Source organism: Musca domestica, unplaced genomic scaffold, assembly GCF_030504385.1.
Source record: "Musca domestica strain aabys unplaced genomic scaffold, Musca_domestica.polishedcontigs.V.1.1 15, whole genome shotgun sequence".
In the NCBI taxonomy this organism is placed as follows: Eukaryota; Metazoa; Arthropoda; class Insecta; order Diptera; family Muscidae; genus Musca; species Musca domestica.
The window spans coordinates 12,193,809-12,209,433 of record NW_026712207.1 but is presented as its reverse complement, the minus strand read 5'-3'; the positions used below and the strand labels follow the sequence as shown (position 1 = coordinate 12,209,433).

General features: G+C 38.1%; 3 protein-coding genes across 6 annotated transcripts in view; all 3 read right to left on the bottom strand.

Annotated features, from left to right (window-relative positions):
- Window positions 1-15,625, bottom strand: part of LOC101896635 (palmitoyltransferase app) — a 390,848-nt gene that overhangs the window by 118,689 nt on the left and 256,534 nt on the right. The window lies entirely within an intron of this gene.
- On the bottom strand, window positions 4,613-13,234 carry LOC131801242 (uncharacterized). The gene is made up of 2 exons (XM_059119668.1): window positions 12,710-13,234; window positions 4,613-6,004 (listed from the first exon to the last, which is right to left on the bottom strand). The coding sequence occupies exon 2, from the start codon at window positions 6,002-6,004 to the stop codon at window positions 5,306-5,308; it is 699 nt and encodes a 232-aa protein (XP_058975651.1). The 5' UTR covers window positions 12,710-13,234; the 3' UTR covers window positions 4,613-5,305.
- LOC131801289 (uncharacterized) lies at window positions 6,115-8,892 on the bottom strand. Its single transcript, XM_059119832.1, has one exon. The coding sequence runs from the start codon at window positions 8,890-8,892 to the stop codon at window positions 6,115-6,117; it is 2,778 nt and encodes a 925-aa protein (XP_058975815.1).

The following is a 15,625-nucleotide window of genomic DNA, read 5'->3' as shown; positions in this document are numbered from 1 at the left end:
TATATTATTCTACTAGCTCTATTGGTTCTCCCAATTAAAATTGTACCAAATTCGGTGCCCTTTAGTACAGTCCAATAGAAATCTCATTTTCAAATTTCAGGATTCCAACTTACCGGTTCACCCAAAATTTTTATTTTATCAAATTTAGTACTATTTCGTACACATAAGTACGAATTTCTAAAACTACCAAACTTCGAATTATACTTCAGTCCTACAATGTAACAGTATTTATATTTCCAAATCGCAGGATTCCAACTCTATTGGTTCTCCCAAAATTTATATTATACCAAATTTAGTACCATTTAGTACCACATTCCCACAATGCAATAGTAATCTTATCTCCAAATTTCAAGACTCCACCTCTATTAATTCTCCCAAAATTTAAATTGTGCCCTACATTCCTCCGTCCTACAATGCAATAGTAATGCTATTTCTAAATTTCCAGCTCTATCGGTTGACCCAAAATAAGATTGTACCAAATTTAGAACCATTTAGTACTTTTCGTGCACATAAGTATAGATTTCGAAAACTTCCTCCACATTCCAATCTTACCCTCCGTCAGTAATGATAATTTCAAATTTCAGGATTCCAGCTTCATCGATATTCAAATTGTACCAAATTTAGTACCGTTTAGAACCTTTCGTATACATGAGTACACACTTTCAAAACTACCTCCCTACATCGACTCTACTCCTCAACCTTGATTTCCATTCCAAAATTCCCATTTTTAGCTCTTACCGTTTACATGATACGAAATGGTACCAAATGTAGTAGATTTTAGTACTTTTCGTACACTTATAGCGCGAATTTTAAAAAAATTAAACAATTTAGAGGTCAGTTAATTTGTTTTTTTTTTTAATTAACTATAACGCATCAAATGGTCCTCGTCGAAGAGTCCTTCCTTTAATGAAACCAACGGTTAAGGGCACGAATGTCCTTCTAAAAATTGACAAATAGACTTCCAATGACCTTTCATAAATTTAACTATTACAAGTCTGAGAAACATTTTACACATAAAACACGATTGGGGAGTCCCTGTAAAAATCCAGAAATAGAGGTCCGAGAGCCATTAAAAAAACTACGATTGGAGGTCAGTGTTCTTAAGAAAATCCCCGATAAAAGGTCAAAGAGTACTTTAAAAAAACCCTGATAAAAGGTGGAAGAGTCCTTTTAAAAAATTCATGAATAGAGATCAGAGAATTCTTTTAAAATATCCACAATGAACGAACAGTAGGACCTTAAAAAAAAAGAAACAATTAGGGGATAGACCGCTCCTTTGAAAAGTCGACGATTAGGAGACTGAAAGACCTTTAAAAAAAATCACGATAAGGATATGGAAGGTCCTTAAGTAGGGGAAACTGTAAGATTAAAAACTCCACGATTAAGAGACAGAGTTTTCTTTTAAAATTCTGCGATTAAAGTTTGGGTGTTCTAAAAAAAAATCCGCTACTGTGGATCAGAAAGTCCTAAAAAATCGACATTTAGCGTGGTCAGTTAATTCTATCCAGATAAAAAAAATTATCCTTACCAAATATTCACAATTAAGAGACATCCTTCTACAAAGTGTCATTAAAAGTGGGAGATTGTCATTTTGAAGGTTGAAGGACGGCGGTATAGATAACAGAATACACATAGACGATCATTTTCAAAAAGCTTTAAATATTTTGGTAAAACTAAAATCTAAAAAATGTTTTGATTTGATTTGGGGCAGTAATTTTAAAAGCTCCACTACCACTATTACCACTACAGTTGCTTATTTTTTAAATATCGACTTTTTGTAACCTTCTTAATCCTTAAAACAAATCTGTCATGTTTACAAATCTGAGACTTACGGTCCTTCAACTGAGTTGTAAACGAAGAACTTCCAAAATATTTTGTTTAGGTTTCAAAAGACCATTGATTTGAAACCATTAAGAATTACTGTGGTGGTCTAAACCGATATTTCACTTGATGTTTAATGGTAAACTATAATAATTTGAATAAATTTCAATTTTTCCCAAACAATATTATTAGTATTATTTTATTTTATTTTTTTATTCTTTATTAATTATTTTTTTTTTTTTAATATTAATTTCCAAAATTACGTCCTACCATCAGCATTAAATGTCCATGTCTTGATGATGATAACTCTAATTGCAAACTTCCATCCTATAACCACCACCTTTTGTGGATAATTTGAAATACAAATAATCCATAACTTTAAGAACCACACCAGAAGAACAGATTTTGTATCTAATTAAACAGCAGAGGGAGGGGGACATATTTTATTTATCATGTAAATTAGGCTAATAAACCTTTGACAAACACTTGGTGTGCGACACTTTCTTTTTAAACTCCTTCTGCTCTGATTTCCTCCCTTCGATATCTATCACCTGTCATCACTTGATGATTCTCTGCAACAGAATCATCTTCATCAACTTCAAAGTGTTACACATGTGTGTGTGTTTGACTCTTGCACTTAACTTGAGTAGATTTTAATCAGATGCTCTCTTTAAGATATAGACGACATGCCATTTACATGCATTCGCACTCACACACACACACACCCGTACATTCATCTTAAATTAGGTTAATTTGTAATGCAAAATTTGAAAGACAACGATACGGTAGCTACTTGACAAACGAACGGGGCAGGTACATCATAATCTCCCTGGAGAGATTACCATTCACACAAAGCGAAAGAGAGTGAGAAGGGGAGAGGGAGGGAGAGAAACGTGTTGCACAAATACAAATCATTACACATTAAATGCATTAATGCATCAAGGATGTCAAGTACCTTGACGAAATATGAATTCCCAATTGATGCTGTGTCATATCAAACAGAGAAGAATGGAGGAGAGAAAAAACCCCGCGACTGAATGCAGGAGGGCGTTTTCTCAAGCAAATAATTGCAGATGAAAAGAAAGTCATGACAAGTTTTTGCGCTTTTAGAAAAATTAAAAAAAAAAAAAAAACGAAACGAAAACGAAAACTAGAAAAAACTAACTAAGTGACCTAGTTTGGCTTCTGTATTTCTGTGCTTTTTTTCTTTGGAAATAACAAGAACTACTGTTTATTATTTAAATAGGGTCCTTGATTTCATTCATAGTTTTGCGTTTTTATAATATTAAAACACTTGCTTTAGTATGGGCAAACAATCAATGACCACACCGATAAAACCGATATTTTATTTATGACATCAGTGTTTATGCAGATCCGTATTTCGGAGGAACAGCTTCAATTTTTTAAAAAATAATTTTCGCAGACATATTTCGATTTTTAGAAAATATTTTTAAAGCGCCGTACTAGGTCAAAACGAGGATTTCTAAGGATATTCCAAGACCATAAACGACGAATACGTGGATTTTTGAAAAAAAAAAAAATAAATTAATTAAATAAATAAACAAAATCAAGGGCCATCTGGGCCATATGCATGGATATTTTAAAGTTTGTCAAAAAAAGAAATATTCGTACAATTTTCACAAAATATTTATTCAAGGGCTATGGGGTGTATTTTTTAAAAATACTTCTTAAAGAAGGTATAAAAATATTTTTCAAGGACCAGAGATTTTCCAGATCATATTTTTAAAAATATCTTTTTTTCAAGGATCCTCATAGATATAAACATGGAATTTTTAGAAGATTTATCAAGAACTATAGAGGATATAAATGTTGATTACAAACAAGTTAAGAAGTCGGTTTTGCCGATATATTTATATAATGTTCGTTTATTTAAATATATTTTTACTTGCGTTATGATTATTAAAACTATTGACCTTTGATGGGGGAGGTTCCGAGGGAGTGGGCCAATATTGTCCAGTTGCTTCACTTTATATGAAATATGTGATAGTTTTCGGAAAATTTGAAATGTGCGAGAACCACCAGATATATTGCACCGAAATATTCTATTTTCACACGAATAATTATTTCCAATTTTTTTGCGAATTGGTTATAAAAATGTCCACCTTTTGTATATCCCCGTATCACTTTATGCACGTGTTGATTATTTAGAAATTTAGCCCCTTTGTAAGGGGGGTACCATTGGGAGTAGATCGATATATCCTATTTCTAGTATTTATAAAAATATTGAGATAGGGATGTGAAATATGAAAGGGAACCGATGATCAGTTCATAGATTTTTCTTTATTCAAAATGTTGACCCGTTGAGGAAGAAGTACTAGAAAGAGTAAACCGATATCTAGCATCTTCACAACAGATCTTGCGTTTGGGATATGTCAACTGTGAAGATAATCGGAATTCGAATTCCTTGTCAGTCATATGGCTACAGATGGTTTTTATTTTTTGATACGGGCAAAACGGAATAAATATAACTCTTATAAAATGTGATACAAGAGTCCCATTATCTTCAAATTACACACATCACAAAATTTTTATCAACCTAAGGTCTGATGTGAAAATGGAATATATCGGTCCACTCTTTCTGGTACCTCCTCCCAAATAGGGTCAACATTTTCAATATTCATGAAGCTCATAGAACAGGAAATTGACATCCGATTTCCTTCGGACTTGACACATCTCACTATTTCCATCAACACAAGATATGTTTTAAAGATGGTAGAGATCGGACCATTCCTACCTCCCCCACAAAGGGTCGAATGTGTGTGTTGACGGGACAACTTTGCTACAGTCGGTCACCACGGAGTCAATTTCCCTGATCGACTGGTTACCTGCACTTCTGGCTCGGGTAAATGCTCCTACTTGTGCAAGGGTTCCTTTGCAGCCTCAACAAATTATGTCTCAATACGGTCTGCTACCACTGTGTCGATCGTTGCTTTACAATAAAACGCACAATAATTTTTACTTCACTTTTATTGTTTTGTACAATTCTGGGCACAATTTTATTTTAACGACCTTCTTGGTCAAAGGCAAAAAAAACGACAATGATAAAAAACTTCGAAAACTAATAGAAGATGCTGATTCTTCTTCTTCTCATCGAACCCTTGTTCTTACTCTGAGAGCAAGAGAGCAGGAAAATATTGATCAAAGCAGAACCAGTGATATGGCATTGCCAGTATAGAAAAAAAGGAGAGACGACGTACATGGGAATTGCCTTCGAGGGCGAACATTAGTGCTGCGCTTGTAGCGCTTTTCCCATGAACATCTTCCCCCCCTTGGGACAAGGTCCCAACTAAAGTATACTATGAAATTAATTTTGACATTATATAAAACGTTAGAAAATTAGAAAAAACTAAACAAATTAAAAATTAATAAAAATAAGGAACCAGCTCCACGGTCTTCAGTCTTCATGGTATCGTAACAAATACTGATAACTTTCATCGGGTAAGTAGGAATTGTTGGGAAACAGTTACTTCTTCCGGGCAACGTCGCCGAAAAAGGTCCAGCCAAAGATGGTGTTTTGAGCGTACGGCATGCCTGGTTCAATGATGGGTAGGCCCAAGAAAATTCCATTAGATGCTGATTTTCCCAAGACCACATTATACTTTCCCGGTGTTTCAAAATGGGGATCCGCTATCGCCTTCTTTGGGTAAACTTTTTTTACGCACTGCAAATCGACGGCGTGACGTGGCGATAACAACTCGGACTCAAGCTCGACGTTAAGTTTGGCGGTGTACGTCCGAACATTGTTGTTTGTCGATGTCAGCACAACAGTGGCAGGGCTCGGGTACATCACAAAATTGCTGGGAGAGCCCAGTTCGAGTGAGCTTTCATCGTAAAGAGGGTCGATAAGGACACGAACTTTCCTTGGTGTTTCATCCAGTCCCGGGAGATGCATCATGACTTCGGCGGTCATACGCAACCAAACCTCCCGGTTCACATCAAGAGGGTGCAACCAGGTGTGATGGGCCAAATTGCATACCCGACAGCCTTCGTTCCAAGGGCAAGTAATAACGCGATGACCCAGGCCAAGACAATTTACGCAGCCTTGATACTTGCGCACAATGGCGTCCTTCGCTGAAGGCGTCGCCTGAAGAAAGCTGCGACAGTGTCGGAAAGAGTGCCGAGTGTGACAAAGTGGGCACTTAAAGGCATTATTGTAACTCATCTGTAAGAAAGTGTAAGGCATGGTTAGGCGACAATAAAATGGGTAAACGTATTTTCATAGAGTAAGACATCATTAAGTGTGACAACGTAAGCTGGTCTATAGAGCATAGTTTATTCGGGACGAGGAAGGAGTACTAATTTGTGTACAGGACGCGTTATCACGCCGTTCAGGGTTTTCAAGTCCACCACTCGAACCCTATTGTCCTGTCCAAAGTGTAATTTTACCACGCGACCCATGCGCCACTCATTTGGAGCAAGTGAGTCAGAATGTAGCACCACAATATCATCAAGTTGTAGATCGTTTTGAGCCACTTTCCACTTAGTGCGTTTATGGAGCTCCTTGAGATACTCCATTTTCCAGCGCCTACAAAATTCTTGAGAAATCAACTTTATACGTCTCCAACGGTTCAACAAGGACGTTTTATTTTCGACTTCGTCGGGCTCAGCAAGAGACAACAAAGGACCGCCGATGAGGAAGTGCCCGGGAGTAAGGGCGCTAGGGTCATCTATGCCATCGGTTAAGGAAGTAAGTGGTCTAGAGTTAAGGCACGCTTCTATGCGGGCGAGTATAGTGGAGAGCTCCTCGAATGTATGTCGTATCTGCCCTGAGATTTTCTTCAGGTGCATTTTGCAACTTTTAACCCCTGCCTCCCACAGGCCACCCATATGTGGAGCTGCGGCAGGATTAAAGTGCCATTCTAACTTCTGAAACCCGTATCGAGTAACAGAATCGTCTCTGGTTTCTGATATAATCTTCATGAGGTTGGATCGTATTTCGCGATCAGCACCCACGAAATTCTTACCATTGTCCGAGTATATATGACGGGGACAACCACGCCGGGCAACGAATCGAGCAAGAGCGGCGATAAACGCCGGGGTTGAAAGGTCGCTGACCGGTTCCAAATGGATCGCCTTGGTGGCGAAGCAAACAAACAGACAAATATAACCTTTCGAAATGCGGCAGCCTCTACCACTAAAATTCTTAATTTCCACCGGGCCAGCGAAATCTACCCCAGATGTGGAAAATGGTCGGGATATTGTAGTCCGTTCTGGAGGAAGGGCAGCCATTAGCTGTGTTTGTCGTTTCTTTTGAGCCAGAACGCACTTCGTACAATTTCGGTAACGAGTTTTCACCAAGTTCCGGCCTCTTATGATCCAGCATTCGAGGCGTGTAGTAGCCAGAGTTAGCTGAATGCCACCATGGTTGGTAAGACGATGAACAAAGTCAACGTACAGTGCAGCGAATCTGCTCTTATGGGCCAGAATAATTGGATACCTTTCATCGTACGATATTGAAAGGGCAGAACTCAACCTTCCGTTGGCTCGAATAAGGCTGTCTTTGTCGAGAAAAGGGTTTAGTGACAAAAGAGGGCTCCCAGACTCAATCTTCTGATTTTTAAGGAGGCAATCATATTCCGAGGGGAAATGGATTCTCTGTGACACAGACATCAAACGGCGTCGGGCAAAACTAATTTCATCCGCTGACAACCTTACGGTATCAAAACACGTTGTCTTCTTGGCTTTCCCGTGCGTTCGGTTGAAAAAGCGAATTATGTGCCCTACAACATGAGTTGCTGTGGATAGACAAGAAAATCGTTCTAATATATCTTCCTCCACGGCAGATCGAGCAAAATGAACTTTTATATGTTTAGCCTCCAATATTGTTTCAGATATCACCACACCAGACGGCCATCTATTTTCGGGCGATTTGAGCCAGGATGGTCCATGCCACCACAGACCACTCTCCTTTATTTCTAAAGGAGTCCGCCCCCGGGTTGCCAGATCTGCCGGATTTTCATCCGTAGGAACATGATGCCAGTCACTTCCTATTTTCTCCTGGATAATAGAAACTCTATTTGCGACAAACGTTGTCCAAGAGTATGATGGTTTCTTGAGCCAAGCTAGTACAATAGTCGAGTCTGACCAAGCAAACAAAGATGTCTTTTGAATATCCAATTGAGGCAAAACTGAATCTACTAACTCCGCAAGCAGCAAGGCGCCACAGAGCTCTAATCGAGGTAGCGACATCTTCTTCAAAGGGGCAACTTTAGATTTCGCAACGAGCAAATTCGAAAAAATATTATGTCCCACTTCAACTCTCAAATACAACGCTGCTGCATAAGCCGACTCCGACGAATCACTGAACCCGTGTAATTGAACATTGCAGTCAGCAGAGTAATTTACCCACCTTGGTATTCTAATTTCTTCAATTCCAACGGAAGTTGAGACAAAGTTCTTCCAGCTTAATAAAGTATGTGGCTTTAGGGGGTCATCCCATCCAACATCATCGAGCCATAATTGCTGCATGAGAATCTTCGCAGTTATTATAATTGGGGAAAGCCAACCCAAAGGATCAAAAATCTTTGCGATAATGGACAACACTTGCCTCTTAGAATACGAATTTCTTTCTGGAATTTTGTCCATAACAAAGTAGAAACTATCTACCGAGGCGTTCCACCGAATACCCAACGTCTTTGCAGAGCTTTTGTCGCCGAGCTCCAGAAATTCCTCATTTAAAAGTTTTTCACGAGCCAGACCCTTCAGAATTTCTTTGGAATTGGACGTCCACTTTCGAAGCTCAAATCCACCTGATTCAAGAATTTCTATCAATTCTTCCTTCGCTTTCAACCCCTGAGAAACAGTATGAACGCCTACCAAAGCATCATCGACATACATATTATTTCTTAGAATTTTTGAGCCAATTGGAAAACGATACTCTTCGTCATCCGCCAATTTTAAAAGAGTTCTAAGAGCCAAGTATGGGGCGCAATTGACACCAAATGTTACCGTCTTCAATTGGTAATCAGAAACTTCTTCGTCTGGGCAAGTTCTGAACAGAATACGCTGGTACTTAGCATGTGATGGATTGATCAAAATTTGACGATACATCTTAGAAATGTCTGCATTAAATACATATTTGTATAAGCGCCAATTTAATACCAGAGAGATAATGTCTTTTTGAAGGGAAGGTCCAACATACAACACATCATTTAAGCTTTTGCCATTAACCGAGGCACATGAAGCATTAAAGACTACCCTCAGCTTCGTAGTCACGCTCTCAGGCTTAAAAACGCCATGATGAGGCAAATAAAAACAGTCCTCGTAGTTTACAAAGTGTTCTATCTTCTCCATATGTCCCAGAGACAAATATTCTAAAATCACCTCATCATAATCCGATTTTCGTTTTGGATTTCTCAGTAACGACGCCTCATTCCGCAAATATTGAGTAAGAGCAACGTATCGGCTGGACTTTGATGCAAAAGAAAAAGGAGGATCGTCTTTAAAGGGCAAGTTCACGGTATATCTTCCATCAGAGCCTCTGGAAGTCGTACATCGAAAAATTTCCTCGCACTTCTGTTCCTCTATCGAGGTAGTTGAAACCTTGGGAACCTCTTCAATTTCCCAGAACCTAGCTAGCTGGTCTTGCACTGACACTCTAGTGCAATGGGAAACACTCATTGAAGTCGGATAGAGCAAATTGGTTGCTGGGCCAGTCAATACCCACCCAAACACGGTCTCTTGAGCTAAAAGTGAGCCAAAGATATTTTTCCTAACTCCACTGAGCAAGATAATTGGGTAAATGTTTCCACCGAGCAATACATCTACTTGGCCACCTCGATAAAACGTTGGATCCGCAAAATCTAGATCCGGTAATTCGTCCATACGAATCTTATCCAAAGGCTGTGTGGGTATATTTCCCGTTATTTCTGGGACCACGAAGGCCTCCAAGTCTAGCGTGAAAGAAATATTTTTCACCGAACCAATTCTAATAGATGCTATTTTCGAGCATTTCGTTAGATGTTGACCGCCTAAACCAGAAATTTCGGCAGAGACAAGGCTTGTTGGTAACTTTAGCATTTTTTGCAACCGAGAGGAAATAAAAGAGTCATCCGAGCAAGGGTCTATTAGCGCACGAACTTTGTATGGAATTCCATTCCTTAAAATGTTTACCCATGCTGTGGCAAGCATTGTTCTATTTGAGACAGAGGTATGGAAGGCCCGAGGATTAGATAGAGTTGTTGGACCCGAAGATATATTTGGACTCACATTCGACATTTGAGACAAATCTGAGGTGTTGGTTGAGTTTGCATCATTACCTTGAGTAATTGTATTCTTATGAAGAAGACTATGATGCTTTGATTTACATTTAGAGCAACCCTGAGACCGGCAGTCCACCACTCGATGGCCCAATGCCATACAATTAATGCAACGATTTTCCCTTTTAATGATATTTAATCTATTTCTGAAGTCCATATTTAGGAATTTCGGACAAGATTTCAAGGGGTGAGTGTCCTTACACAAATTGCATTTATTCTCATTCACTTTGGTATGGTGGACTCTAAACTGTCTCAATTTTTCATATTGATTGTGCTTTGGGCGAGAACCTTGTCCTACTTGTACCCCATTCGAACAGGTTATATCTGACACACTTTCCAATGCTTTAAATCTCTCCGTGAGAAATTTATTCAAGTCATCCCAGTGAGGCATTTCTGTCTTATTATGCAAAGACTGCTCCCATAGAGAAAGAGTAAGTTTCGGCATTTTCGTAGAGCACAGATAGACAAATATAGGGTCCCATGACTTCACATCAATTTTATATAACTCAAGGACCGCTATGCAATTAGTAACGTCTCGTTGCAGTTTCTTTAGGCCACATGCCGATTCTTGCCCACAATGAGCAAGATTAAATAAATTCCGCAGCTGAGTATTTACTAGAATTCTCTTATTTTCATATTGGTTCCTCAAATTGTCCCAAGCAATAGAGAAACCTTCGGCTGTCAACGGAATATGGCGATTTATTTCTCTTGCCTCTCCACTTGTTTTTTGGAACAGATGGTAAAGTTTCTCGACAGAGCTAAGTTTTTTATTATTGATATAAATGGCCGTGAACAAATCGCGAAAACTGGGCCATGACACATAGTCCCCATGAAAAACCTCCGTGTCACACGGCGGGACTGAAATTGAGGCAGACACTTTTTGGTTTTGAGCAATTGGTACAACCTTTACTTTTTCCTTCCATTCCCCCAAGATGTTAATGCACCTAACGTAACTCTGATGAGCAAGTTTTTTATTAGTTTTTATGGTCTCCTTATTTTTCTTATAGCTCTCCGGGTCAGAGGTACAAGCTTTCAGGGTTTCCCTCCATTCTGTCCACAAACTGTGAAGCTCTGATTTTTCAACATCAATTGCAGAATCGTTGAACCCTGAGGAATCAGTCTCCTTTAAATTTTCTTCAAAAGAAATAATTTCCTCACATTTATTCAAAAAGTCTTCTAGACTTGCCATTTTCATCGAGCAAGCTTAAAATTTTCGATCTAGCAAAAAATTCGAAGGCGATAATCTCGAAAAATTATTGATGGGGAAATGTCCACTGCTCCTCCAGAGGAAGGTTTCTATTCTAATTTCCGAACAATTTGTTCCAAAAAGTTCACAATAAAACGTCCAATCTCAGCAGACAAGAGCACTCAACAACCGTACCCTTGAGTTTTGAATGTTTGTAACGTCTTCCGTAAGTCTCCAAACGAGCAAGTTATTTTACAGACCGACGATAAAACTTCAGCATTTATCAATCATAAATTGAGAACGATTGCTCCACTATATCTATTCCCCAATAATTGAGTAAGATTTAAAAACTTTAATTTGTACTTCTTGTAAAGTTTTAAACGAGCAAATTATTTAATGGTGTGCCAACAAACAGTCCACATAATGTTCATTCCAACAATGAATTGTCAATGTTTTCTCAATTAGAGATTTTATTTTTTTTTTCTTTTTTTTTTTGAGCAAGTCTCTATATTACAAATAGATGCCTCTGACCCACAGAGTCGAATATACAAAAGGGCAAAATCCACTAACAACAAAATTGCTCTTCTTTTATTGTGTAAAGTAATTCCAAACTTTACCTTCACTATTTTACGCCGTTACACACCACTGTGTATGTAGCAATAATTTTTTTGTTTTCTTCTAATAAGGTGGATAACCAAAGAGTCAATGTTACTCTTTCCACTTATTGTTTGCTTCGTCTTATCTCCTTCGAGAAAATATAGTTCTTCATACACTAGCAATCAAAATCAATGCAAATGAATATGAGTCAGGGCAGCCGCCAATGACAAAAACACCAATAGAGCCCAACCAAATTAGATAGAGACAATGCAACAACTATGCAGAGCCACCAGCGCACAAGCTGCGAGCCACCAAATCATAAACAGCAACGGCGCAACAGCAACACTGCATAGCAGCCAACGCACAAGTGCTGAACCACCAACGCACAAGCAGCGAGCCACCAACAACATAAACAATGCCAGTGCGTCTAACGTACGGACAGCGCGCCACCAATGCACAACAACACTGCTTTGTATGTTATGACAGGCGAAGAAATTTTGCCTATTATGTAGATTTACAGGCAAACGGCAAGCACACAAACAGCGAGCCACAAAAAAGTACAACAACAATGCTGTATAGTCCACAAGAAGGCAGGCAAAGAAATAAACAAAGTGCTGTTACAAACAACAACACAATCAAGGGCCAAAGAGTAAGGCAGCGGCAAGGCTCCAAAAATATTCCAACGGTACCAAATGAGTCAATAACCTTAGCTACCCTTGAATATTTTTAGCAAGGTTATGTAACGGGACCACGACAATAGATCCAGTTTTCGCTCTTCACCACAATTCCAATTTTTTTTTTTCCTCAAAAAATTGCCGGTACTTACTTTTATTATTTTTTCCAAATTGCCGGTTGAGAAGGACCAGATGTTGACGGGACAACTTTGCTACAGTCGGTCACCACGGAGTCAATTTCCCTGATCGACTGGTTACCTGCACTTCTGGCTCGGGTAAATGCTCCTACTTGTGCAAGGGTTCCTTTGCAGCCTCAACAAATTATGTCTCAATACGGTCTGCTACCACTGTGTCGATCGTTGCTTTACAATAAAACGCACAATAATTTTTACTTCACTTTTATTGTTTTGTACAATTCTGGGCACAATTTTATTTTAACGACCTTCTTGGTCAAAGGCAAAAAAAACGACAATGATAAAAAACTTCGAAAACTAATAGAAGATGCTGATTCTTCTTCTTCTCATCGAACCCTTGTTCTTACTCTGAGAGCAAGAGAGCAGGAAAATATTGATCAAAGCAGAACCAGTGATATGGCATTGCCAGTATAGAAAAAAAGGAGAGACGACGTACATGGGAATTGCCTTCGAGGGCGAACATTAGTGCTGCGCTTGTAGCGCTTTTCCCATGAACAGTGTGAATAACCAAAACGATCATAAAATGCGAAATAAGCATCTGGTTCTCTTCAAATTACACACATCACAATATGTTTAAAGGTCCGGTGCGAAAATGGTATATCGGTCTACTCCTTCTGGTATTTATTATTTGTATCTGTATTAGGTGAAGTATGAGAATGGAATACTTTCTATATTTTCCAAAAATTCGCACATATCTCATATAAATATAGGAAGTAATCGATGTAGTCCAAATTTGGCACGTTGTAATATTTATATCAGTCTTAGGTCAGATACGAATTGGTCAATATGGACAGCAGCTTCGGAACCTCCCCCATAAAGGGTCAACAGTTTGATTAATCATAACTCAAGGCGGGGGGCATACATATGTCTACAAAACCGACTGATACCATTTTACTTTTTAACTCTACTTTCATAATCTGCTGGATTTTCCGCGTAAATTAATATTCATTTTTAAGAAAGAGGGCCATAAGAGACGTGAATGTGGATTTTTAGAGCTACAACCTGTGTTTTTTTTTTTTTTTTTTTTTTTTTGTTGAGACATTTTAGGAATAATAGAAGTGGATATTGTGGCCCCTTAAAAGGTCTTCTACATATAAATGGCCCTGCGAAAGTTTTACTGTCTCTAAACAGCCTTTAACACCATTAAGCCCCCGTTATGCATTTAGAATGGGCAACGCCATCGATTCAAAAGCAGCATCTTGGACCATTTATTTTTACCAGATGTTTCTGCATGGAGTTCTTTCAATTTATTTCATTTTTCAGTACACCAGTTCCTGATCGTATGAGTTATATCATATACTTCATGTCACTCATACGCAAAATTTTCATAAAAACGACCGAAGGCCATGGAACTAGAAAAGGAATTAGTTCGTCGTTCGATCAAAATAAATTGGCACAAAACCTGTTATATGGTCAGTAAAAAGATATGACCCGAAAGTTATTCAAAATCAAAAACTAGTTCGCCGGCACATAATTTGTGGGATAACAAAAATGGTCTCTCATACCCCTCAAAATTGTAAAAATATTTATTTGTCACTCTTTTAGAATCATGTCAATATGTCAATTGCTTAAATACATTCAATTTTTATAACTCAATTACGTTAAATGAATAAAAGCACACACACAGATCTGTGCGAGTCAATTAAAAATTTATCAACAAAATAAGTAAACTAATTTCGGGTAATTACATTTTTAAAATATATAAATAAGAGCATTTATTGAATTTCATTTTTTGAATCAATCAAGGTTTTTAGCCAACCGCAAAGAGTTTAAGTGGACGAAAAAAAAAAAACAACAGCAGCAACACCATTATGGGTTTATGTCAACAAATTAATTGAGCCTGCCATAGTATTTCAATGCTACCTGTAATTGCACAACCACAATCACATTTAGGCATTTATAAAAACGCACACAATCACCCGCTCACACACACGCAAAGCAGGCACGCATATGCATGCATAGCCACATAGTATTTTGGTTTATGAATTATAATTCATTTAATCGATTTTTAATTCGACAAATTGCAAATTCATGTTCGCCAAACAAAAAGACACAGCGTCACAGAAACATTCTATCTCTCTCTCACACACACACTCAAATGCCTATTTAAAAATATAATTATATGGCATATTTGCTTGGTAACAGGTGTATGTGTGTGTTCGTATGTGTGAGCCATGCCATTCATTGATAGACGCTACAATTTACTGCAAATAAATATTTCTTCTTCAATGCCGCCTGAAACCTCGATTCAATATTTCCAAACAATTGAACATTAATTTTCAATAAATGGATATGTGTGATATTTCAATTTGTTATTCAAGTGCGATTCCAGGAAATCGCTATGGTGTTGGTGTTTGTATGTGTGTGTGTGTGAATAGTAAGCAATATATAACCTCATTGAATGACAGGAAATACACAAAAACACTCACACACCCGCACTTCAAACGTGTCCTTCTTTCAAGTACATGATCACAAAATGTACTTAGACAATTGATTGATGCTGGAAGGACAGAAACCAACAGCTGCACAGGAGCAGTACATCCCGAAGAATAGTAACGGAAGTCTTCAATTTGACAATTCATTCTTGGAAATGTCTCATTCTCTTTTGCTTCATTTTTTCCTCTTCTTCTTTTTTTTTTTTGGAAAACGCAGACTCATTTGAACCATTCTTCCACAAAAGACGATGACAAATGTTGTTGTGTTAAAAGAAAATTGCATTGCATTTTGATTGCCAGACAATGATTTACAAGTTCCATGGCAGACGTGGTGGTAGATTGAGGGTGCAACATGTCGACAGGATGGCAAAAAAGAGTGGTTGGTTGGAATGGTCAGCAAAATAATTTGTATAAATTTCATAAGCAAAATTTTAGTAAT